This window comes from Leguminivora glycinivorella, chromosome 27 (genome assembly GCF_023078275.1).
Source record: "Leguminivora glycinivorella isolate SPB_JAAS2020 chromosome 27, LegGlyc_1.1, whole genome shotgun sequence".
NCBI classification, from domain to species: Eukaryota; Metazoa; Arthropoda; class Insecta; order Lepidoptera; family Tortricidae; genus Leguminivora; species Leguminivora glycinivorella.
In genome coordinates, this window is record NC_062997.1 from 5000207 (window position 1) to 5026971 (window position 26765).

A 26765-nucleotide genomic window follows, 5' to 3' on the forward strand; every position below is an offset into this window, starting at 1 on the left:
TCCATATTAACTGGCAAAAGCTCTTTTGATACGTCAAAAACGCATGAGAGAGTTCCATTTTATCCACAAGAGTGAAAAGTAATTTCATATTTTCGATTTTAACTTGCTTGTCTTGATTTTACCTGGCTAGTAGACCTGTAAATGATGATTTTTAATCATAAATGTGTACAAAATTACTGGATTTCATTGAGCATAAGATTTTACAATTATTATTTTCCTTGTGTTAGTGTGGTGAAAAATTTTATGTTTCACGCAAAGGCAAAATGTGTTCAACCTTCGAGCCTTGAACCCTCGCAAGATTCTACTTCTAGAATAGGCTAGTTTCCTAGTAGTCAAATCAGCTTCTTTTTAAGAACTGTCGAAACGATTTGCTAACATGGAATGACTATGAAATACTGAGGAGTGACGTCACGATCAATTCATTTGCTTTATATTTTTCTCTTTGATTTATTAAATAGAAATTATGGTTAATCATAATTACTGTCCATATTTTTCTTCTAATTATGTGGTGCTTTATTTCGTGCACTGCATAATAGTACATTACGATACAAGTGCGTAAAAAAGGAAGTTCGAAACGAGTGGCGATTTTTAAATCGACACGAGTTACGAATTTCCTTTTTGCACGTGTATCGTACGACGTTTTTCAGTACAGGGTGGCTAGCCGAATGGCACAATCGCTCACGAAATGCTCACGAAACGAAGCGCTAGTAGATATCTATCTCTATCGCGCTTGCGTATTGGCGCGACAGAGCCAGCGGCGTATCGCTTTCGTTTGGCGTCGGAGAAATGCCATTCGGCTACGGGGCCTGTACTGAAAAATATTTTATTTTTAGTATAGGAGACTCGCCTATTTGTTATATGTTTTAGAAAGGGGCAAATAAAATGAATTACTTAAGTTAAAATAAAACCAAGTAAATAATGACAAAATATTTGGTATATTATCTTAGCTAACGCTGTACAGTCAACCAACTGGAACCCTAGGCCACTCTACAACCATGTCAAAATGACAAGCAGTAAGAGATTTCTTACAATCTTATTTATAACGTCACTATGACATAGTTCTACAGTGGCCTAGGTTCCAATTGGTTGACTGTACATGACTGCGGACTAAAAATAATACATTTCTATCCGTTTTCTATACGTTTTCACATTATCCGATCCGATATCAGAAGGATATCAATGGAAAAAATTCAAGATGGAGTCTGTAATGTATGGGATATCGGTCCGACATCGGATCGGAAAATGTATGGAAATCCGTGCACTCGATCTGATTTCATAAGATTATGAAGTTTAAGACTGTCTGTTGCCGACCTAACTACTTAAATAATTACATTGTAGTTGCATGTGTGAAAAAAATACTGTTTATTACGCTACATTACATTATAGTACAGTACGATACAAGTGCGAAAAAACACGACATGAGTTACGAATTTCCTTTTCGCACGTGTATTGTACGACGTTTTTCAGTAAGATAAGATAATCTTTATTGGTAACATACAGGTACCTACACGTCAATACAGTATTATTAGGAACAAGTTGTGGTACAGCAAACAATACAATAGTAATATAATACAATTCATACAATTATAAATACTAAGCAATCAAATAGTATTTTATACAATCGTGATATAATACAAAGCTTTTCAGTCGAGTACCATGTTTAGGCCACGAAGCTTGCTGAGTGGCCTAATAGTACGGTACGAGAGTGAAAAGCTTAATTATATCACTATTGTATACAATACTTTTTCTACGAGTCATCATCTTCATCATCAATGGACGGAAATATCATCGTTCGTCAATAGCGTCGTTCACCGTTGTATCAACATCGAATTACCTAGCAACCAATTGTTTGTAATAACCGTCTCTGATTGGCCGATAACGCGACAGATAAAAAAAAATGTGTTTCAGATGCAGGAAAATTTGCCAGGTATCGCAAATTAGTATAGAAATTGTATGAAGTTCTATTTTTGAAATTATTACAGTTAACTAAAGTCAACTATAATGAGCTTATAATTGAGTCGGAACTGCCATAGAGTATCCAACACTGAAAAGTTAGCACTTATAGTTTAGTCTGTGGTGTCCTAATTGACAGCTTACAGTCGACAAGTAGAAAAAGTTAAGAGCCCGTCACGATGGGTAAAAATTCAGTATCTGTCAAATTACCCCATTTACACACACTAACGCACGTCACACTCACCAACATACTTTTCGCACACTACCGCAATTTACTGGAAGAGGTCAGTGACCTAAATGAGAGGAACTTAAGACAGGTCTATAGTTTCACTGAAGATCAGTTGTAACGTTAAAATCCCATCAAAACCAAAAAAGGGAAATATGAGCCAAGTTCAATATTATATATGCCTTGGTTGTTGGCGTCAACGACAAAAGCAGTGAGATCTAAACGGGTGCCAAGTTCAATGGCAGTCCTCAAAATGTTTTATGACAATTGATGACATAAAATGTGTCGCTTAACTTCAAAACTGGGTAAATCCATTCAGCTATAAGGTTGATTATCTTTCAGATCATATTATATTTTTTATATATTCAACCTTAAAGCAGAATGGATTTACCCAGGTTTGAAGTTAAGCGACACAAATATCATTTCTTATAACTTTTATAATAGAATAGAATAGAATATAATTAATGTATTCGTTAACACACACACAAAATAAACGTTACAAATAATAAGACATAAACAAGAAGGAGATCCAACGAAATGGTCTAATCTTCCGATCAGACCATCCGGTGAAACAATCACGACAGGCACATAATATGTATGTCACAAATATCAATATAAGAGCCAAATTTAAGACGTTTATGTGAAATAGTTTTTGTTGTGAGGACGCCCATAGAGGCTCCAAATAGTTCGTGTAATATTACACACGATGTTGTCTGCCAGTTCGGTTATTTGAACTTGGCTTGACACGCTGCCGCGTGTTTAGATTGCGGACAGTGTCAATTTAGTGTTACCATCTCACACGAATTGACTCCGATTATTTTTCAAAATAAATTTGTGCAAACACCATATAAAATCAAAACAACTCTGGTGTAAAAAACAGTGCTTCGTTTATTCTAATTATAAATGGTTAAACCCTTTTCCGAATGAATTAAAATAATTCACTGTTCCTGATTGGTTTAGCCATTATAACATCCGTTATAAATGCACTGAGACAAAGGTTGAGGTTATGTATGAACAGAGGTTGACAGTCAGTTTACATGTAAAATTGTTGCCATATATAGAATTCTTCATTAAAATGATAATTTTCAAAATTTAGTTAAAGTTGTCTGAATCTAAGGTTACGTGCCCCGTGTGCAAACACCATTTAAAAATTATATTGAACGTAAGAAGGTAAGTCATAGAGAACAATTTTGTGATAAGATAATATATTATTACAATTAATAATTTCGCCATTTACGTAAATAATCGTTTATAGAATATAATTATAATGATTAGTTCTGTTAGTTTTTTCATACGCCACACTGAATGTCTCTTCGCGATAGAGAATGTTACACACACTGACACACTAAATAATGTGACCAGTATAATGAAAATAAAGTCCAACGAGTTAAAATTAATTTTAAAACTCTTTCATTTAAATAAAGTTTAGAAGACAAAAAATACCTATATTTCTTATCATTGTATTAAAGTTACATATATTTTTTTATTTCTCAACAATAATAAGTAGTAAACAACACAAAAAAAAAACGATTTTAAACTGAGACTCTTTTAGACGTGACGATATTTATTTACCTTATTACTTTTGAATACATTTATAGCACTGGCAATCTTTTTGTATCCGTATATGATTTCCAGTGTCAAAAACAAATGTCATTGGAGCAAATTTGGCGACACGTCCGCTCCGAACGAGCCCGATCGGGCGTCTGACTCAATAGAATCTGTTCGCAGTTTTGACGTTTGTATAGAAAATTTACGAAAGTTTATATTCAACATTGATTTTATTCGTTCTCTTTGTAAGGAAAAATATGAAAAGGTAATAATTCTGTAGTCCAGTTATCTAGCTTATAAAATAACATTATTTTAAAACTAAAACACGGTCGTACATATTCAAATTTATGAAGATGCCGACAGGGGCCGACCGCATTTTAGTTACAACTTTAAGTAAGTATGTATCTAAAATTGGAAGTGTTTCCTGATTTGTATTACACACTATTTTGCATACACATACTTAAAGTTTATAATTATCAAGAAAGCCTTTTGTTTGCCTAAAAGGTTTTCGAAGTAATTGCCATTTGATTCGAAGTATTTTTAGACAAATATTGATGTCGTTTAACTTCCATTTACTGTATTTTAGTAGCATGATAACACACATGTAAACTACTGAATTTTTAGTTTAGGATATAAGTAATGCGACAACATCAATTTTAGCAGCCTAAAGTATACAAAATTGAGCTCAGCTCACTCAGACGTGAGCACTATTTGCGGGTTTTCTTAAACTAGCGTCAGGAAAAAAATCATAATTAATTCAGGGAGTAACTTTTCCTTGATGTTAACTACTGATTTTGTAGATAAGAATACGCGCTGTTTAAAACAAGTGCTTTTCTTATCAATAAGTATATACTGAAACTAAAACCGGACGTAGAAAACTACCAATTTTACGATTTTCTACTTTTTGATATTGACGGCCTCTTAATATTTGTAGTAGTTATTATAAGGTCAGTGGCATTTGCATAATTTCATTAAAATTATAAAACGGTAACAGTAAGTACAGATTGGCCATCCGAAGTTTCGATCTGACATATAATGAACCACTTCTCGCACTAGTGCGTAAGAAAAACACCATCCGTACTGAAATAGTACATTAAGGTATAAGTGCGTAAAAAGGAAGCTCGAAATGAGTGGCCATAAATTAATAATCTAATCACAAAATTAAAATTTTGAAAAAACCCCCGACTGCGACACAGTAGACCGATTTTCATGAAACATGGTTAAGAACACTCCCGACTAACTCAGCATTCAGACAAAAAACACTAAATCTAAATCGTTTCATCCGTTCGGGAGCTACGATGCCACAGACAGACACACACAGACAGACAAACAGACGTGTATGATTATGAATTATGATACCTGGTTCTGGTTTAGGAAAAAATCTAAATCGGTTCATCCGTTCGGGAGCTACGATGCCACAGACAGACACACACACAGACAGACAGACAGACACGTCAAACTTATAACACCCTTTCGTATTTGCGTCGGGGTTTAAAAACACGACCGAAGGGAGTGTTTTAAATCTACACGAGTTACGAATTTTGTGGTTGGTGGTTCTTTATTAAGGTACAGCGGGGCAAATCTCGACTGGGGGGCAATTGTAACTGGTCCATTTTTCCATGTTTTACAATGTTTGCATTATAAAATAGAGTGTCCACCGGTTATACAGAGTGGGGCCTGTAACAAAGGCGAAGAACTGAACTGTAGGCTATTCTCCTTATACTGATCAACATTTGTTCAGTGACTTTTAAAAATTATGAAGTCTTTAAATTTTTAATTTTTCATACAAAATAAATATTAGCTTCAATGTACGCCATTATTGTTGTCATTGACGTTGTCTGTCACACTTTAGACTTAACAGAATTCGCAATACATTACCTCTTAGAAAAAACTTTCAAGGGTGATAAAAATCAAAATACAAGTTATTTTTAAAAGTCGCCGAACAAATGTTGATCAGTATAAGGAGAATAGCCTAGAGTTCAATTTTTCGCCTTTGTTACAGGTCCCACTCTGTATATGGTAGGCGTGTTCAGTGGATACATGTAGAACTCAACATCATAGTGTAATAATAGAAAAAACGGATCAGTTACAATAGTCCCCCAGATGAGCTTTGCCCCGCTGTATATACGAAACATGTTTCATCTTACCCCTCCCGAAATAGTACATTACGATACAAGTGCGTAAAAAAGGAAGTTCGAAACGAGTGGCGATAAATTAAAACACGAGTTACGAATTTCCTTTTCGCACGTGTATCGACGTTTTTCAGTACATATGAGCCTCCGAAGTTTCGACCTGGCATATAATGAACCACTTCTCGCACTAGTGCGTAAAAAAAACACCATCTGCACTGAAAAACTATCATCTTACCCCATGGTACCTCAAATGAGTTTTATGACTTAAGGCCGTTTTCACATTATCCGATCCGATATCGGATGTCGGACCGATATCCCATACATTACAGGCGCCATCTTGGATTTTTTCTATTGAAATCCTTCCGACATCCGATATCGGATCGGATAATGTGAAAACGGCCTTAGACTAGGATTAACTTTTAATTCACGAAGACGCGTGATTTTTGCTCAAAGTGTCAAACCAAACTAATCAGCGATTTTGATAGGACAGACTTTGCAAGTGTTAAACGTAATTTGATAAAAAAATTGAAATTTAAAATATACCTTGCATTCTTGGCAATAAAAACATTCAGTCGAATAGAGAACCTCCTCCTTTTTTGAAGTCGGTTAAAAATCACGCGTCAACTAGCATAAATTATCAGTACTGCTACTTGTCAATAGATGTCGCGACGAACGAAAAGTAATGCTCGCCAATTTTTAGCTAATATTACAATAATCATAAACTAGAACATTCCTTTGCTAAATAGATAACGTGCAAGTCAATCAGTGCTAACCTTAAGTGTAACGTTATTTATTCGCGGATTAGCAAAGGAAAGTTCTAGTTTATGATTAACATGGATTTCCGCAAAGTAACGCCTGATTCCATCGATTAACATTACAATAGTATTAATCAGTATTCTGTTTTCAATTCCTTCTACTTGTAATATAAGTTATAAACTGTTTTAATATTAAATTTTTGGCAGACGAGACACAGTTGCCACCTAGTATCGAGTGGTACTGATAATTCACGCTATTTGGCGCGTGATTGTCGCTAGATGTCACTTAACTACAACCTATACAACCCGCATTTACTGATGTATGGAGTTACAACTCTTCCCTTACTTAGACCGTTTTCACATTATCCGATCCGATATCGGATGTCGGAAGGATTTCAATAGAAAAAATCCAAGATGGCGGCTGTAATGTATGGGATATCGGTCCGACATCCGATATCGGATCGGATAATGTGAAAACGCACTTATTCCTCTATGTACTATAGTTCAATACTGAACTGCACGGCATATATTAGAATAACAGCATCTTCTTGATAGTCATATATTCCTGGTCAAGTGCCGTAGCCGAATGGCATTTCTGCGACGCGAAACGAAAACGAAACGCCGCGAAGGGTAGTCTCTGTCGCGCCAATACGCAAGAGCGATAGAGATAGATATCTACGAGCGTTTCGTTTCGTGAGCCATTTGGCTACGCGCGCGGGCTTTATATGTATTTTCCCCTCACTAGCTCGGAAACACGTATTTTGTCCTTTAATACCAGCGGGTAAAAACGCATTTTATCCACTAGTGGGTAAAGTAATTTGACCTTGAATAAAGTCAAATTAACTGCTTTAAAATTGATAAAAGTAGGTAAATCTAGTAATATAGATGATTTACCACCTGTGGAACTACTGGAATCAGTGATAAACGCATTTTTTGCGTTGTAGTTTCCTCGCTATAGTGAGGGGAAAAGTGTTGTGTTACACTCGGGTGCAAATGTATTTTACTTCTCGTGTGTTAAAAAACTCGCAAATTCACAATCCTTTCACTTGCTCGTTTTTCAATTCCACACTCTGCGTTAAAATACAACTTTGCCCCTTGTATAACAAATAACTATTATGTTCACATGACATAGTTGTTCCTAGAGGTTTCGAAGCGTATAACGAATGTGCGTATCTGAGTTGGCCGCAGCGTCACGATGTAGTCTGGATCTTCGCGTGCTGCTGCCTTTCGGCCTGCCGCTCTAGGGACAAAGTATAAAATAAGTACTTTAGGCACCTATAGATAGACGGTCTAGCAAATCTCGTCACTAAAAAAGGTGGCAAAGAAGAATGTAGGGCGCACCAACCAATGAGGAGGCACACTGATATTTTATCCCGCCAGGCGGCGCCTGTGCAAGTGTCTAGGGATGTCACTGTCATTCATATGTGAGAGAGAGAAGAAACATCATCTTCTCGCTCTCACGTATGAACTACCCATATAACCATAATCGGTCCTCGTTCCTACGCAAATAGTCCTATTTTGTGTACACACAGGTCTTCGGGTCTCAATGCTTAGTCGCAGTACGGTTGACGTTTAGTCGAGGCGACCCAAATGGGGACGATTGGTAACAGGCACAAATGGTCACAGAAGTGACAGAAGTGTGCACTACGCGTGCACACATTGTTACCGTTTGGCGACTACTTTCCCAAAATCATTCGTTCATTTCATTCTTTTCAAATGGCGACTGTCAGAGACGTCAAAGTAAAAAAGAAATAAAATCATTTGACATTAAAATGTAATGCCTCCTCATTGACAGATTAAAGACGACGAGTAGAAAAAGCGTATTTACGTACCTCTTTCGTCTTCCCGCTTGTGCTTGTGTGCGCGTCTGCCCGGGTTCTGGATTCTCGTTAACTACAACAAACAATGTTTGTTTGTCAGTTATTATTTATTAGAAATTGCGCATTTACATAACTTTCAAACAATATGTAGCTAGAATTTATAAGTCCACATTCAGGGTCCCAAGCCACGAGATTGCGTCAGGTGTTAATTTAAACAGGTCTTCCGGAGGGCCTGGGAAAGCATGCAGAGGGCAGCGCTGTATAATGTGCTCAATGGTTTGAGCCTCTTCATCACACTCGCAGAGCGCAGAGTCCCGCCAACCCCACTTATGGCGGAAGTAATTACAGCGCCCGTGACCAGTCCTCAGTCTGTTCACTCGACACCAGAGTTTTCGTGGCAAGTCAAAACCACCTGGTTTCGCTATGGGATCCATGGTTGGCAGTCTAGTTCCAACAGTAGTTTTACTCCACTCGTATTTCCAACTCTGTTCGAGGTCAAAATCAGTCAGTTTTTGGGCCATGTTTGTCAGTCAAATCTTAATCCATACTAATCCATGCAGATACTAATCCATGCTGTGGTGTAACATGCATGCTGTTTTTTGGGTATTTTGTCTTTCAAGCTAACGATAGTTTTTTAGGGTTCCGTAGTCAACCAGGAACCCTTAAGCCTCCGCGATACATAAAGCGTTTTGATAGCGTAGCGCAATGACAGCGGTGCGCCGGCGGAACGCTCGCAATCCGCGCTCGTTAGTTCCCGCCGGCGTCCGCTGGGCGCAACGCCAGCGTTCGTGCGGCGCACCGCTATCGTTGCGCTCCGCTGACGCTCCGCTGCCGCTCTGCCTACGCTATCAAAACGCGCATGTGTGGCCAATCTAAAGGGGGGAGGGATTTTTTTTTTCATTTCAACACTAACGTGTGATATATTGTTGGATAAATGAGTTTCAGATGCGGAAAAAAACAAGCTACCGAAATAAGAGCAACATAACTAATCTGAGAAACCTATTAAAAGCAGAAAGAACTATTAAGTTATTATCCAGCAAAATAACAAACCTTCATCTCCATTCTGTTTCTGTTCTCCGCTCTCATAGACATGATCGTGGCTCGGACTCAAAGGTTCGTACGGCGTTATTTCCTCTTCTTTGGCACTGGAACTAAAAATAATGTACATTAACAAGATTAAAATGTTAAAAAAAAAAACCCCGATCCCGACATAGTAGACCGATTTTCATGAAACATGGCTAAGAACACTCCCGACTTACTCAGCTTTCAGACAAAAAAAAACTAAATCCTAATCGGTTCATCCGTTCGGGAGCTACGATGCCATCATGCCACAGACAGACACACACACAGACAGACAGACAAACAGACAGACAGACACACACACAGACACGACAAACTTATAGCACCCTGTCGTTTTTGCATCGGGGGTTAAAAACATCATACAGGTTGGCGTATTTTTGGCAGAGATACATATACATACATACAACCACGCCTGTATCCCATAAAGGGGTAGGCAGAGCAGAACCACTCAAGTTTCAGTGCCATACTCGGCAGAGGGGTTGCAAGAAAAAGAAAACTGTTGACATGGCAGTGACAGGTTGCCAGCCTCTCGCCTACGCCACAATAGGCTACTTGCCTCCTAGTCAAATCAGCTTCTGTCAAAACGAATTTGAACGACTTGCAAATTCAGTTACTTTATATATTTCTACCTGACTTATTAAATAGAAATTGGATTTAAAAATAACTTCTGTCCATGTTTTTCTTATAATTATGCGATGCTTTATTTCGTGCAAGTTACAAAATATTTATATTTTAAGTACAAGAAAGAGGGTGGTGAAATTCTTAACCCGTCACCACTCGGTGGCAAAAGAAACGATTCAGAAAATCCTCATTGACTTGCACTATAAATACTCACTCAGGTGACTTCTTGTCTTCTAGAATCTTCTTCATTTTCTTCTGCCAAACCGGTCGAGGCTTGACAGCCTTCTTGAGATTCTTCTTGAGTTTTACTACAGTTTTCTCCTTGTAGTACATTTCGTACATTGATTTAGTGACGCCGTCGTCCATTTCGTCAGGATCTCCTATACGTTCTGAGGAATATGTGAAAAGTGTAAGTTTCAGAAAAAAATATAACACCCTCTACTGAAAAATAACAAATTCGTCTCGTGTTTCGCCTCTCTAAGTGCGTTTTCACATTATCCGATCCGATATCGGATACATTACAGGCGCCATCTTGGATTTTTTACCATTGAAATCCTTCCGCCATCCGATATCCGATCGGATAATGCGAAAACGGACTACAAGATCCGGCAACTGTCTTAAAAGTCCAGAATGGGGAGCTAATATTTATATAATACCTTGGTTACCCCTATAAGGTGACGGACCCAATCATGGACAGTTTAAGAAAAAAAATCGCCTGTTTTTGATATTTCACTGATAAATGTAAAAATTCTGCGGCTAAGCGTGTTAAATCTTGAATGTCCTATCCTTCTTTTACATTTCAAGCGTATTGCAGAATAGATACTCCTATTGGTTTCTTCATAGTTAACAAATTAAAACTAGGTGTTTTTTCTCCAATTATGGACGGCAGTTCTCCAGTAATGGATCCCCCATTATGGACAGTGAAATAAGTTTAAAATTTTACTTTTAAAGCCAACTGATACGCAATTAGTCAATTTTATACACCATAAATACAATTAGTTTGGGTTATTTTAACATAAGATTGTTTCTTGTAAATTTTGGTTTTGTAAATTGTTCCTTGTCCATCATAGAAGGTACGCAGTTTTTCGGGTCCAGTAATGGACACTCGCAAAATAACGTCATTTCTTTATATCTTTGGAGCAACAAACTAGTATGTTTTATACCTTATCTCATGCTTAATGCAGTAAGTAAAACGCATTCAAGATTACACCGTGCGTTATTTTTTTATTATTTTATACATGAACTCAACTCTCTTAGCAACATTACTAAGAATTCGTCTTGATATTTTTTTCAGTAAACTGGTGAATTTTATCTTTTCGCCAAATCCTTCAGAAATAACCGAATTAATTGAAACTTCAAAATAAAACAGCTCTATAACTCTAGTTTATGGTACATAGCCGTCAGTTTTTAGAAACTTATTTTAGATAAGTACTTATTTTTAAGGATTTGTGCTTTTTTGTCCATAATGGCATCACCGTCCATTATTTATTTATTTATTTATTATTTATATAATTCAGGCAGGCAGTTGAAAAAACAACTGATATGGCCTGTATCCTGGTATCTTTTTCTAGGTTTATCTCATATTATTATGTTTGTCTAATTTGTTCTTAAAACTGTTGATGTTGGGTGCTGAGACTACTTCCTCTGGTAGCTTGTTCCAAGGCGTGACTACTCTGTTAGCAAAGAAGTGTCTATGTGGGTTGTTGTTTGACATGCAGAGTTTCTGTAGTTTTAAGTGGTGCCCTCTCAGTCGGGTATTGGTGTCTCTTTTGAGTACAGATTTGAAGTCTTCGAGGTCATAGTGTCCATTCAGGATTTTATACACTTCAATAAGATCACCTCTATCTCTTCTCTTCTCTCCTCTCATTATGGGGTATTTTACCTTAGTCATCAAACTAAAGTGGAGTTGGGCGGGACATGTTGCTAGGCAGAGTGATGGCAGGTGGACTAAAATGTTAACGGAGTGGTGGCCGCTAACAAATGTAAGGAATGCCTGGCATTGCATGCCGTTGGGTCGATGACATCCGGAAAATAGCGGGTCACAATACAACTGGGTGTGACTAGCCCAGGACTTGGAAAAGTGACGTACTAGAAGATGATGCCTAGACGAGATGCCTACATTTATAAAGAGTCAAGCTGCATATTTTGTTAAAAAGTCTTCATTAAAAAATAATATAAGAGACCAATACAAATATGACCTATATCTTCCACGGGTTAACAACTCTATGTACAAAAAGAGCACGTTTATTATGGCTATCCGTATTTTCAATCATCTTCCTCTCAATATCAAAGCGCTAGACGGAATTATGTTTAAATGTAAGCTCAAGAGTTGGCTGATTGAGCAAGTGTTTTATGACACAAAAGAATTTTTTGCTAGTTAATAAGACACCTATGTAATGTTAGATAATAAGCTTAGTTATAAAATGGGTAGGTTACCTACCATAATTGTACGCCCTAGCAGGCAACTGTTGATACTTCTTGTATAAAAAAACACCTATGCATGTACACAGTTATACAATAAAATTCTATTCTATTCTATTCTATTCTATTCTACACTCAGCAGTGGGATAAAGGGCTGATATGATGACAGTCACCAAACGTAAGTAGTTAGTGTTTAAAAGATATCCACAAAAGAGCATTTCTTTTTTTTTGCCACTTTTACGAAATGTGATATTTTTGAAAAAAAAAATGCTATTCCTACTCAGAATCACTAGCTTTTTCAATCCTAGTAGTTAAAAAAATTGTCCCATACGATTTTTCTTATTTCGTTACCATTTTCCGTACATGTTGTGTGAGGTAACAAAAGAGGAAAGTAACAAAAATGTATGGAAATTCTAGGACACTTTTTGTCTCCCAGTGAGATTGAAAGTACTCGTGATTCTGAGTACAATTGACCTAAAATTACCTAAAAAAATCAAAATAAAAAAATGGCAAAAAAAAGAAATGCTCAAAAGACGCATTTGTCCCGATTGATTTTAATAAAAGCTTATTAAAAATACCTGGTGGTTTGTTTTGTACATCCTTTTGACTCGATCCTTTTGGAGTCACATCATCTTCAAAAGAATCTGAAGCCATTTCACTCACATACTTCTTCCCTTTCACGAACTTGTTCTCCGTCAGACCAACTACTAATAACTTCTTATCATTTTTATTGCTAAGTCTTTGCTCTTTAAAAACGTTTGTTGAATTCTCATTGGCATCTTCATCAGTTACATTTATAGCAAATAAAGAATCGTTGATATCAGATTCATCTATTTCTGCGTTAACTTCTTTGACTTCGGGTTCTGTGGTGAATTCGTAACTTTCTGTAGTGACTTCGGAATTAGTGAAATCGTTATCAATGAAGTTTTCGGAGATGTTGATGGATCTTTTCCTTCTGTCGTCGTATCGTGTTGTTCTTTTCTGTTTGGTGGCCATTCGGAGCAGTTTTCTGTTTGAATAATCGGAATCTTGGTCTTGTTCTGTATCTGGAAGTGTTTCAAGTATTTTATCTTAATAATCTTATTAACTTAAAGAACATAATATGAGCACTGCTGCGCTGGTTTAGTTGACCTATTTCGATATAACCACAAAATTAAAATTTTGAAAAAACCCCCGTCCGCGACATAGTAGACCGATTTTCATGAAACATGGCTAAGAACACTCCCGACTAACTCAGCTTTCGGACAAAAAACACTAAATCTAAATCGGTTCATCCGTTCGGGAGCTACGATGCTACAGACAGACACACACAGACAGACAAACAGACATGTATGATTATGAATTATGATACCTGGTTCTGGTTTAGGTAGTGGCTTCTCATCGTCAACGTAGTCAACGTCTTCTTGCAAAATACCGTCATCACCTCCCGTGTACACGTATCTAAAATGTATTAAAATATTATATAGTTAAATGGGGTTAATACGGATAGCCGGGGTGAATAGGGACAAAACTTAAAATGTGATTTATTGAATTACTGTCTTTTAAAAATATAACCTAACCTAACCCATAAATTAAATATAACAAGATCATACCATCCCATACATTAAAATGCGACCGCCTACGAATGCGCTTACACTCCACCGCACATAGATGGCGCCACAAAAAATGCCTTGTTGCCACTGATTATTTGTAGATTGGCATTAAGTGTCAATTCCGAGCCGTAAATCTATGTCAAAAGTCTATAACACTTAAAACCATCTACAAGTATAATCGAAAGCTACAAGACATTTTTTTTGTGGCGCCATCTATGTGTGGTGGAGTGTAAGCGCGGTCTTAGGCGGTCGCATTTTAATGTATGGGATGGTATGATCTTGTTATATTTAATTTATGCCTAATCACAAAATTAACATTTTGAAAAATACCCCGACCGCGACATAGTGGACCAATTTCAAGAAACATGGCTCACACACTCCACACAACAAAAAAAAACTAAATCTAAATCAGTTCATCCGTTCGGGAGCTATGATGCCACAGACAGACAGACAGACATTTCAAACTTATAACACCCCGTCGTTTTTGCGTCGGGGGTTAAAAAAATGAAGTCTTCTTTCAGCAAAATAGCCTCACTAACGATATTTAAGGTGCTTTCCCTGCATGTCCCACAGTTCTGAAATCTGAAAATCTAATTTGAAATTGCAACATATTTAGGTTTTTTAGTGATTTATATACTATACACTGACTGTATTCTAAATTTGAAGCTTCAACGTATACTAGAAGTGCCTTTTATTTTTGATGATTGCATGTCGTCAGTCAGTGAGTGACAAAAATTATTAAGAAACTTTGGTTAGTCATTATTCCTACAGTATGGTATTTTGTACAATATGCCCACTCCCGCTCCCCGCTGAAAGTGCCGCCCACTCCCTCTCGGTTACCTCACAGTTACCGCCTGTCAAAAACGCGAACAGTCGGCCTGTCATATTTCACTCATACAAGCATGGTACGCATTTACCTACACGAGCTTAGACTGCGTGCTAGGAAAGCGCCTCTTTCATATAATTGGCAAAATAGCCTACATATCTACGATGTTTGAGGCCCTTTCCCTTCATATCCCATAGTCTTGGGACACCCCGTATAGGCTGAACTATTATATACTGGCTTTTGCCCGCAACTTCGCTCGCGTTAGAAAGAGACAAAAAGTAGCCTATGTCACTCTCCATGCCTTCAAGTATCTCCACTTAAAAGATCACGTCAATTCGTCGCTCCGTTTTGCCGTGAAAGACGGACAAACAAACAGACACACACACTTTCCCATTTATAATATTAGTATGTATAGTATATGTATTTGTGAAACGTACCTGGTACTCCAATCCATCTGTCGAGCCTCCTCAAGCCACTGATTCGCCGCCAAGGTGGTCTCTCTCACAGTCCTAAAGCCATATCATAAGATTTATAGACCGTAGTTTTTTTAATACACGTCGGTGGCAAACAGGTATACGGCCCGCCTGATGGAAGCGGTCACCGCAACCTATTGACGCCTGCAACTCAGTGTCACATGCGCGTTGCCAATCCATTAGGAACTTGTACGCTCCTTTTTTGAAAAACCCCATACTGTAGTTCATCGGGAATACCTCGGCAGGGAGCTCATTCCACAGCCGGAGCGTTCGTGGGAGAATAGGCTAGTTTCCTACTAGTCAAATCAGCTTCTTTTTATGGACTGTCAAAACCATTTGCTAATATGGAATTACTATGAAATACTGAGGAGTGACGTCACGGTCAATTTTACTTTATATCTTTCTCTTTGACTTATAAAATAGAAATTATGTTTAAAAATAACTACTGTCCATATTTTTCTTCTAATTATGTGGTGCTTTATTTCGTGCAATGCATAAAATATATTATTTTAAGTATAGGAAACTAGCCTATTCCTCTGAAACCGCACGGTGGGCGACCATTTAGGTTGCAAGGTGTGTGGATGAGCGCCCTGTCGATGGCGAGCGGTGCGATTTACATTTACGGCCCAGCCACGACATTGGTCTAAGCGCGACAGCGGTGAGCGGCGGCCATACATTGGAGCGAGACACAGCGATGGGACTTTCATTCGCACGTATGGCGAATGTCGTGGCTGGGCCGTTAGATGTCGCGCGATTTGTGAATTTAGTTACATTGCGAACTGCTGGCGTAGCCGAATGGCAATCGTCTACGCCAGACGCCGACAGAAATGCAGTCTGGCTCTGTCGCGCCAATACGCAAGAGCGATAGAGACAGGTAGCTACGAAACAGATATTATCGTGAGCGTTTGTGCATTGTGCTATGTGCATTCGGATATGCACACTGTTGAGGTTACGAGTTACTATTCAGCACACCAATGAGGAGGCACACTGACATCTTATCCGTCAGGCGGCGCCTGTGCAAGTGCCTAGGCATGTCACTGTCATTCATATGTGTGTGAGAGAAAAATAATATCATCTTCTCGCTCTCACGTATGAAATTCTTTATCTGTGCAATAGACTAATAAGGTGGCGCCATCTGTCACCTTTGAGTGTGCCTCCTCATTGGGCCCACTCAACGGCCCAATTAAATGTAAGTATTTTGTCCCTTTCTGTCGAGCTAACTTATGTTTTTTGTGAGAAAGGGACAAAACACTAACTTTTTTATGAATAATTTTTAAGAAAAAAAAAACCGCCTTTGGGGTTCTGGTGATAAATACTTTCAAATGTTGGATTATGTTATCAATTCGTCTGTATATTTTTAAATATTTGTTATTCGATATCTCCGTCATTTCTGAACCAATTTTGAAATTTGGATGATTCTGACGTACTTACAGATGAGAATGATTATCAGAACGGAACTCTAACCAGGGGCAGCTCACTCTTCATCAGCAGTTCCACTGCACGAAATGTCACTGTTCTGGACGTAAGTGCATGCTGTTCTTATAAAAATACCAAAGTCACTATAAGTGTGCCGTTCAGATTTGAGGAGTTCCGTTCTGACCATCATCAGCAGTTCCACTGCACCAAATGTCACTGTTCTGGACGTAAGTGCATGATGTTCTTATAAAAATACCAAAGTCACTATAAGTGTGCCGTTCAGATTTGAGGAGTTCCATTCTGACCATCATCAGGAGTTCCACTGCACCAAATGTCACTGTTCCGTACGTAAATGCATGCTGTTCCTTTAAAAACACAAAAATCACCATATGTATGCCTTTCAGATTTGAGGAGTTCCCTCGATTTCTCCAGGATCCCATCATCAGAACTGGGTTCTGAGAAAAATGGGACCAATCTGTATGCATATACATTCAATCAAAAAAAAAATTTTCAAAATCGGTCCAGTAACGACGGAGATATCGAGGAACAAACATTAAAAAAAAAAACACGAATTGAGAACCCCTTCCCTTGAGATTTGGAAGGCGGTTAAAAAGAGGGTTATAGAGGTACATTGTAAGTTAAACAACAGTACATTACGATACAAGTGCTTAAAAAGGAAGTTCGAAACGAGGGGCGATAAATTAAAACACGACCGAAGGGAGTGTTTTAAATTGATACGAGTTATGAATTTCCTTTTCGCACGTGTATCGTACGACGTTTTTCAGTACAGATGGCCCTCCGAAGTTTGGACCTAGCATATAATGAACCACTTCTCGCACTAGTGCGTAAAAAAAACACCATCTGTACTGAAAAGGAAGTTTATTTTCCCCTCACTAGCTCGGAAACACGTGTTTTGTCCTTTAATACCAGCGGGTAAAAACGCATTTTATCCACTAGTGGGTAAAGTAATTTGACCTTGAATAAAGTCAAATTAACTGCTTTAAAATTGATAAAAGTAGGTGAATCTAGTAATAAAGATGATTTACCACCTGTGGAACTACTGGAAGGAGTGATAAACGCATTTTTTGCGTTGTAGTTTCCTCGCTATAGTGAGGGGAAAAGTTTTGTGTTACACTCGGGTGCAAATGTATTTTACTTCTAGTGTGTTAAAATACTCGCAAGTTCAGGATTCTATTCTCGAACCACTCGCTTCGCTCGTGGTTCAACTATAGAATCCATTCACTTGCTCGTTTTTCAATTTCACACTCGGCGTTAAAATACAACTTTGCCCCCTTGTATAACAAATAACTATTTCAGCACTCTCCCACAGTAAAATGTGCAATTGTAAATGTAGATATATTTTTCTCCCTAGGGAGTTATGAAATTTACTAGTAAATGCAAGTATTGTAAGATGTTTAATATGCTGAATGAAACCTTTTACAGTAGTTGATATTCGGTGACTGGCAATAATCCTCAGTATTTAACTTTGTATTGTTTTACATATTTTTTATACTCATTGCGTAAGAATATTGCAAACTCGAGCCTTTGAAACTTACTCTCATTATATTTAATATGATTTATTTATTTAAACTTTATTGCACAGTTAAAAAAAATACAAAAGGCGAACTTAATACCAGAAGGCATATATTCTATTTCTCTAAAGAACATAAAAAGACGACTTACTTGATTTTCAGATGCTGAAAGATCTTCTTAAGTTCGACGTTGATGTGTGTCGGTAGCGGCGTGTCATCCGGTAGTTCCAGTCTTTGAGTTGCTGTAATATTGCAAAAACAAGACACATACATACATACATACATATAATCACGCTTGCATCCTGTAAAGGAGTAGGCAGAGCACATTAACTACTAAGTTTCAGTGCCACTCTTGGCAAAAAGGGGTTGAAAGAAATCCAAATTGTGACATTGCAGTGACTGGTTGCCAGCCTCTCGCCTACGCCACAATAGGCTAGTTTCCTACTAGTCAAATCAGCTTCTTTTTAAAAACATATAAATATCTACGAGCGTTTCGTTTCGTGAGTGTTTGTGCCATTCGGCTACCACCCTGAATAGAAAAGTGCCACTTTGCTCCTAACTAGCCAGAAAAGTGCCAACCTTTTTTTGAATTATTATTATTATAAATGGGCTTACTCTTGGTCACAGACTAGCCAAAGGCAAAGATGGAGCTAGCTCGCCCAGAAGATGCCTGTTCACTCTTGATTTGAAGGAACCTAGTAGTATTTGGTTATAATACCCCCTGGTCTTACTTCTGTCATTTTTCTCCATAGTGTTTTCAAGCCGTAGAAGCACGGAGCCAGCCTTCCACGGCTCCAAAGTGAGAATGCGAATGTGGCGGGGCAGTCCGTGCGGGCGCAGCGCTGAGAACTAGAACAAGCAATGTTTGTCGATAGTACATTGTGCCACAAGGGAGGTAAGGTAAGGGGGATATTGATAACGAGTGTCATAATTTGCGACAGCCGCAGGCTGGCGTGAATTATAGACACGAGTTTTTAATATCCTTACCGCCTGAATTACACACAATGTTTTTCATCATATTTGAGAGGAAATCATAAAGCAAAACCTTCAACGGCGGCGCTGCGAAGTGTGTTGAAAAACGACACAATATCGGCTCGTTTCATAATGTACTATTTTCCCCTCACTAGCTCGGAAACACGTGTTTTATCCTTTAATACCAGCGGGTAAAAACGCATTTTATCCACTAGTGGGTAAAGTAATTTGACCTTGAATATAGTCAAATTAATTGCTATAAAATTGATAAAAGTAAGTGAATCTAGTAATGAAGATGATTTACCACCTGTGCTACTACTGGAAGCAGTAATAACACATTTTTTGCGTTGTAGTTTCCTCGCTATAGTGAGGGGAAAAGTTTTGTGTTACACACGGGTGCAAGTGTATTTTACTTCTCGTGTATTGAAAAACTCGCTAAGTTCAGGATTCTATAGTTGAACTATAGAATCCTTTCACTTGCTCGTTTTTCAATTCACTCGGCGTTAAAATACAACTTTGCCCCCTTGTATAACAAATAATTATTAAATTCGAGAATATATTATATATACTGTACCCGTTTGTTCCTCATGCTCTGCCATTTCCTCCTGTTGAACTTGTCAGCGGCCGCGACGAACACCCACGGCTCCCAGTACCAGCGGTTAGCCACGCGGCTCGCTCGCTCTTGAAACTGGAACTCCTCCCCTGAAACATTTAAACGGTTAAGAATTTCACCACCCCCTTTCTTCCCGTGGGTGTCGTAGAAGGCGACTATGGGATATGGGTTAAATTGTGGCGTAGGCGAGAGGCTGGCAACCTGTCACTGCAAGGTCGAAATTTGGATTTCTTTCAACCCCTTTTTGCCAAGAGTGTTGCCTTAGTAGTTCATGTGCTCTGCCTACCCCTTTATAGGATACAGGCCTGATTATATGTATGTATGTAATAATATAACCTAACCACAAAATTAAAGTTTTGTAAAAACCCCCGACCGCGACATAGTAGACCGGTTTTCATGAAACATGGCTAAGAACACGCCCGACTAACTCAGCTTTCAGACAAAAAAAAACTAAATAATTTTACTTTAGTTTTAGTTAACTAAGTAGACCTTAAGATTATTGCTATGCCCTAACAGGGTATCATGTACCTACCTACCTACCTTATAATATTTAAATACCATCCTATGTAAAATGAACATGGTTGCAATAAAGAATGATATGATATGATATGATAAATCTAAATCGGTTTATCTGTTCGGGAGCTACGATGCCACAGACAGATACACACACAGACAGACAGACAGACAAACAGACAGACAGACACGTCAAACTTATAACACCCCTTCGTTTTTGCGTCGGAGGTTAAAAAAAACAGCCGACGCTTTCCTCGCTCCACTGACTCTGAACCATGTTCGTCCTCGTTTAGAGTGAGAGAGATAGAACATCTTACCGTCCTGCTTTTCCTTCCCGATGAACAGCCGATGTTGTCCGCGAACTACAAGCCCAGAACCGAATTCTTCCTCGTTCAGGGTCTCATCTAACCCGAACCCATCGTCCGTCAGGAGTCTTCTATGGACCTGAGGGAACCAGTAATCTATTCATAATTTACTTTTCCCCTCACTAGCTCGGAAACGCGTGTTTTGTCCTTTAATACCAGCGGGTAAAACGCATTTTATCCACTAGTGGGTAAAGTAATTTGACCTTGAATAAAGTCAAATTAACTGCTTTAAAATTAATAAAAGTAGGTGAATCTAGTAATAAAAATGATTTACCACCTGTGCGACTACTGGAAGCAGTGATAAACGCAATTTTTGCGTTGTAGTTTCCTCGCTACAGTGAGGGGAAAAGTTTTGTGTTACACTCGGGTGCAAATGTATTTTACTTCTCGTGTGTTAAAAAACTCGCAAGTTCAGGATTCTATTCTCGAACCACTCGCTTCGCTCGTGGTTCAACTATAGAATCCTTTCACTTGCTCGTTTTTCAATTCCACACTCGGCGTTAAAATACAACTTTGCCCCCTTGTATAACAAATAACTATTATTTATTTATTTTATTATTCAAATAAGTTACACAGCATAACAATAAAACCAAGGCACTGTGAAACTAAAAAATAAAAACAATAGGCACATAAATAGAAAAAAAAAAACAGATTAAAAACAGACGAGAAAAAAAAACAATATTCTATTTATGCGACGACGTAACAGCGTGGCTCAGTTGCGTCGTCTGACACGGCGCAGGGTTCGGCAGGTAGCCCCGGAACGGCCGAAACACGACGCCCTTCGGCCAGAAGTCTGCGCTCGCGATGGTGTATAAAGTACTAGCTTTTGCCCGCGGCTTCGCTCGCGTTAGAAAGAGACAAAATGTAGCCTATGTCACTCTCCATCCCTTCAACTATCTCCACTTAAAACATCACGTCAATTCGTCGCTCCGTTTTGCCGTGAAAGACGGACACACACACTTTCCCATTTATAATATTAGTGTGGATGGATTGTTTCAGATCCCTTTGTTTGTCATAATGATTGAAAGTCATACAGTAATTATTGACAGATTATCATTAGTCAGAATTCTGAAACGGTTAACTTTTCAGGGTTTTCATTAAGGTCACCTATAGATAGATTAGGTTAGGTTTGTTTTATGCCAATCCTGAAAAGTTACGCGTTTCTGCGAAAAACCAAACTATGAATAACGAAAATGTGGATAAACGATTCATTTATACATATTTACCTAATAATTCAGGGTGATTCATGAGTCGTGAGCAGGAGTGAACAGGGTACTGGGGAGGGTCACACTGAGCAACTTTCATAATGGGGCACACTGAATTGTGATTATTTTTCTTAACTATGACTTAATTGATAAGTACTTAATTGATAGCTAATAATTATCAATTACGTTCTAATTATGACTTAATTGATGATTAACTATCAATTAAGTCATAGTTAAGAAAAAAAATATCACAATTTAGTGTTGCCCCATTATGAAAGTTGCTCAGTGTGACCCTCCCCACTTACCCTGTTCACTCCTGCTCATGACTCATGAATCACCCTGTATATATAGAAAACATCCATGACTCAGGAACAAATATCTGTGCTCATCACACAAATAAATGCCCTTACCGGGATTCGAACCCGGGATCGCGGCGCAGCAGGCAGGGTCACTACCGACTGCGCCAGACAGGTCGTCAAATACAAAGAAGTCATATACAAAGAAGAAGTGACTAAGGCCTCCAAGTGTTCCGAGCTGGAATCGAACCAGCCTACTCCGTTTACCGGACGGATGCCTGAACCACTCGGCCATCGGTTCACGAAAGCAAAGGTCGAAAATTCCAAGTATATGACATTTCCGAGGGCTCGTGACGCCCACTACACTCACTTTCACTGCACTCACTTTTTCACTTTTTCTTTGTATTAATATATTTATTTAATGTTTATAGCATAATAGTAGCATGCCTACTTAAAAATACAGGTTAGAATATTTTCGATGAAAATAATTTAATTTTCTCTTAGGGTTGAGTTTTTCATGTGCTCTGCCTACCCCTTTATTATGGAATACAGGCGTGATTGTATATGTATATGTACATACATCATGTAAGAGTGTTCAAAAGTATGGAAACATCAACTTAAAATTATCCTATGCACCCTGTTTTTATTGAATTCCGTCAACTTCGTCTTACTCTTGTCTTAAAAAAAAATATTTTTTCGAATTTAACAAAAGGCGATAATAGTATACAGGGTGGTTCCTGACGATGGACCTAACTGCGTGTTGATTTTAACGGAAAACAAAAAAAACACGGTGTATATGGAGGTAGTGGGTTCTTACCATCAACTCAATTTCTCCACTATTATATGATGTCCCGCCCTGGGTTCTATCCGTCAGAATACATATCCCTGCAATGAAATAAGTTGCTTATTTTTTATACTACGTCGGTGGCAAACAAGCATGCCCGCCTGGTGGAAAGCGGTCACCGTAACCTATGGACGCCTGCAACTCAAGGAGTGTCACATTGCGCGATGCCAACCCATTAGAAACTTGTAAATTTTACAAGAATTGCAATTTTACGAGTTATTTTACAATATTGAAAGCGCGAGCAGCTAACTGGAAATAAATCTAATAACCTAACCACAAAATTAAAATTTTGAAAAAATCCACGACCGCGATATAGTCGCCCGATTTTCATGAAACATGGCTAAGAACACTCCCGACTAACACAGCTTTCAGACAAAAAAAAACTAAATCTAAATAGGTTCATCCGTTCGGGAGCTACGATGCCACAGACAGACACACACACAGACAGACAGACAAACAGACAGACAGACAGACAGACAGACAGACACGTCAAACTTATAACACCCCTTCGTTTTTGCGTGGGGGGTTAAAAATATTGGGCTCGGCGGCCTGTGTGCCTCCTACACTGACCTTTTATCCCACCAGGCGGCGCCTGTGCAAGTGCCCAGGCATATCACTGTCGTTCATATGTGTGTGAGAGAAAAAAATCTACTCGCTCTTACGTATGAAATTCTTTATCTGTGCAATGGACTAATAGGGTGGCGCCATCTATCATAACCTTTGAGTGTGTCTCCTCTTTGTATCATGAAACGCGTGCCTTCATAAACCACGTTCGCGGAATCATCGACGAGCCATACCACTTAAAAAATATTAAAAATCTAGGGGTGAAGGTTCCCAATCCCATGGAAAATTTGAAGCACCATTTTTAGGGTTCCTACTAGGAACCCTTATAGTTTCGCCTTGTCTGCCCGTCCGTCCGTCCGTCCGTCCGCGGATAATCTCAGTGACCGTTAGCACTAGAAAGCTGAAATTTGGTACCAATATGTATATCAATCACGCCGACAAAGTGGTAAAATAAAAAGTGGAAAAAAATGTTTTATTAGGGTACCCCCTACATGTAAAGTGGGGACTGATTTTTTTTTTCATTCCAACCCCAACGTGTGATATATTGTTGGATAGGTATTTAAAAATGAATAAGGGTTTACTAAAATCGTTTTTTGATAATATTAATATTTTCGGAAATAATCGCTCCTAAAGGAAAAAAAAGTGTCCCCCCCCCCCTCTAACATTTGACCCATATGTTTAAAAAATATAAAAAAATTCACAAAAGTAGAACTTTATAAAGACTTTCTAGGAAAATTATTTTCAACTTGAAAGGTTTAGTAGTTTTTGAGAAAAATACGGAAAACTACGGAACCCTACACTGAGCGTGGCCCGACACGCTCTTGGCCGGTTTTTAGGGTTCCGTAGTCAACTAGGAACCCTTATAGTTTCGCCATGTCTGTCTGTCCGTCCGTCCGTCCGTCCGTCCGTCCGTCCGTCCGCGGATAATCTCAGTAACCGTTAGCACTAGAAAGCTGAAATTTGGTACTAATATGTACATCAATAACGCCAACAAAGTGCAAAAATAAAAAAATTGAAAAAAATGTTTTATTAGGGTACCCCCCCTACATGTAAAGTGGGGGCTGATATTTTTTTTCATTCCAACCCCAACGTGTGATATGTTGTTGGATGGGATACCCCCATTTGCCAGAATTTCATTTGCCATAATTTTATTTGCCATCCTATTCAACAATCATAATATTGTTTCTCATAACATCTTATGCCATAATCATTGTTTACTATATTAATCTAGTGCCAGAAACTTTGTTTCCCATAAAGTCAGTTTCCATAATGTCATTTGTCAGAATCATCGAAATCCGTAATTACCACATTCCATACCATCATTTGTCATACAAATTAGCGTCCAGAAAAGTCAATTTCCATAATGTGCTTTGGCAGAATCGAAAACTACTATAATAGGTACTAGAAGTACTAGAGAATGAAACTGCTATCAGAAAGTAGGTTAGGTTAGGTTAGAATTGTGACCCCCTGGAAAATGAAACTGCTATCAGAAAGTAGGTTAGGTTAGGTTAGAACTGTGAACCTCTGGAAAAGGAAACTGCTTGAAAAGTAGGTTAGGTTAGGTTAGAACTGTGACCCCCGAAAAATGAAAATACTATCAGACAGTAGGTTAGGTTAGGTTAGAACTGTGACCCCTGGAAACTGAAACTGCTATCAGAAAGTAGGTTAGGTTAGGTTAGAACTGTGACCCCTGGAGAATGAAACTGCTGGAAAAGTAGGTTAGGTTAGGTTAGAACTGTGACCCCTGGAAAATGAAACTGCTATCAGAAAGTAGGTTAGGTTAGGTAATAATATGGGCAACAATTAATATGGCAATAATTGCTTATGGCGTTTGAATATTCTATGAAACCATATTATTGCACTTAATAATATGGCTAACAAATAGTATGGCATTGTATGATTATGGAAGGTAATATTCGGATAAACAACGAGTATGTCATATGATTTTTATGGTAAACAAATCATTCGGGCAAATGAAATTCAGGCAAGTTAGATTCGGGCAAATGAATATTATGTTAAATGACTGTCGGGCAAACAATAGACAACCGTTGTTGGATAGGTATTTAAAAATTAATTAGGGTTTATTAAGATAGTTTTTTGATAATATTAATATTTTCGGAAATAATTGCTCCTAAAGGAAAAAAAAGTGCGTCCCCCCCTCTAACTTTTGAACCATATGTTTAAAAAATATGAAAAAAATCACAAAAGTAGAACTTTATAAATACTTTCTAGGAAAATTGTTTTGAACTTGATAGGTTCAGTAGTTTTTGTGAAAAATACGGAAAACTACGGAACCCTACACTGAGCGTGGCCCGACACGCTCTTGGCCGGTTTTATTAAGAGCGCTTTCAAAAAATCTGCTTGCTCGCATTTCGACGCCGGCGGGGCTGGCGTGCGCCTGTGTGCAGACGCACACTATAACCAGAAGCATAACGATTGTAGCCTGTGGTACAGACATAGCGTGCGATCCTCTTCGAACCAACCTTACGTGCGGCTAGAGCGAAAGGGATAGCATTCATGGTCGGTACCGCCACGCCGTCAGTAGCGTTGCGGACTAACCATTATTGATACTTGCGTAAAAACACCACCATATATATTACATATTTGCATACATGATTTCGTGCATAAATACTTGACCTTTTAGTTTAATTATTAAACTTATCACAGTTTTTTCTATTAAAACGTGTGTAGCCTTGGAAGAAATAAATTAAAAAACTTTTATAATATAATAAATTGTGTATATAGTATTGTCTTCTGTCACCGCGATAGTTACTCATGAAATAAATTTATGGAATCAGATTATATCGCGTATAATGAATATAATCCGTTTTCTTAGTTTTATTTAATTTTGTATATTATAATTATGTTTTCTAGGTTCTTTTCGGTGAAGTAAAACATCGTGAGGAAACCGGACTAATTGCAATAAGGTCTAGTTTACCCTTTGGGTTGAAAGGTCAGATGGCAGTCGCTTTCGTAAAAACTAGTGCCTACGCCAAAT

At 38.2% G+C, this 26765-nt stretch overlaps 1 protein-coding gene across 1 annotated transcript in view; it reads right to left on the minus strand.

Moving 5' to 3' along the window:
- Positions 1-7679: 7679 nt before the first annotated feature.
- LOC125240212 (lysosomal alpha-mannosidase-like) overlaps positions 7680-26765 on the minus strand; it is a 53953-nt gene continuing 34867 nt past the window's right edge. Inside the window, exons 21-32 of the mRNA XM_048148035.1 lie at positions 23177-23244; positions 20811-20937; positions 19942-20069; positions 19127-19244; positions 18547-18637; positions 15412-15483; positions 13908-13996; positions 13135-13602; positions 10350-10524; positions 9485-9585; positions 8447-8507; positions 7680-7854 (exon numbers count right to left, since the gene is read on the minus strand). Coding sequence (XP_048003992.1) covers positions 7734-7854; positions 8447-8507; positions 9485-9585; positions 10350-10524; positions 13135-13602; positions 13908-13996; positions 15412-15483; positions 18547-18637; positions 19127-19244; positions 19942-20069; positions 20811-20937; positions 23177-23244 — 1619 coding nt within the window. The 3' untranslated portion in view covers positions 7680-7733. The remainder of the gene's footprint in view (positions 7855-8446; positions 8508-9484; positions 9586-10349; positions 10525-13134; positions 13603-13907; positions 13997-15411; positions 15484-18546; positions 18638-19126; positions 19245-19941; positions 20070-20810; positions 20938-23176; positions 23245-26765) is intronic.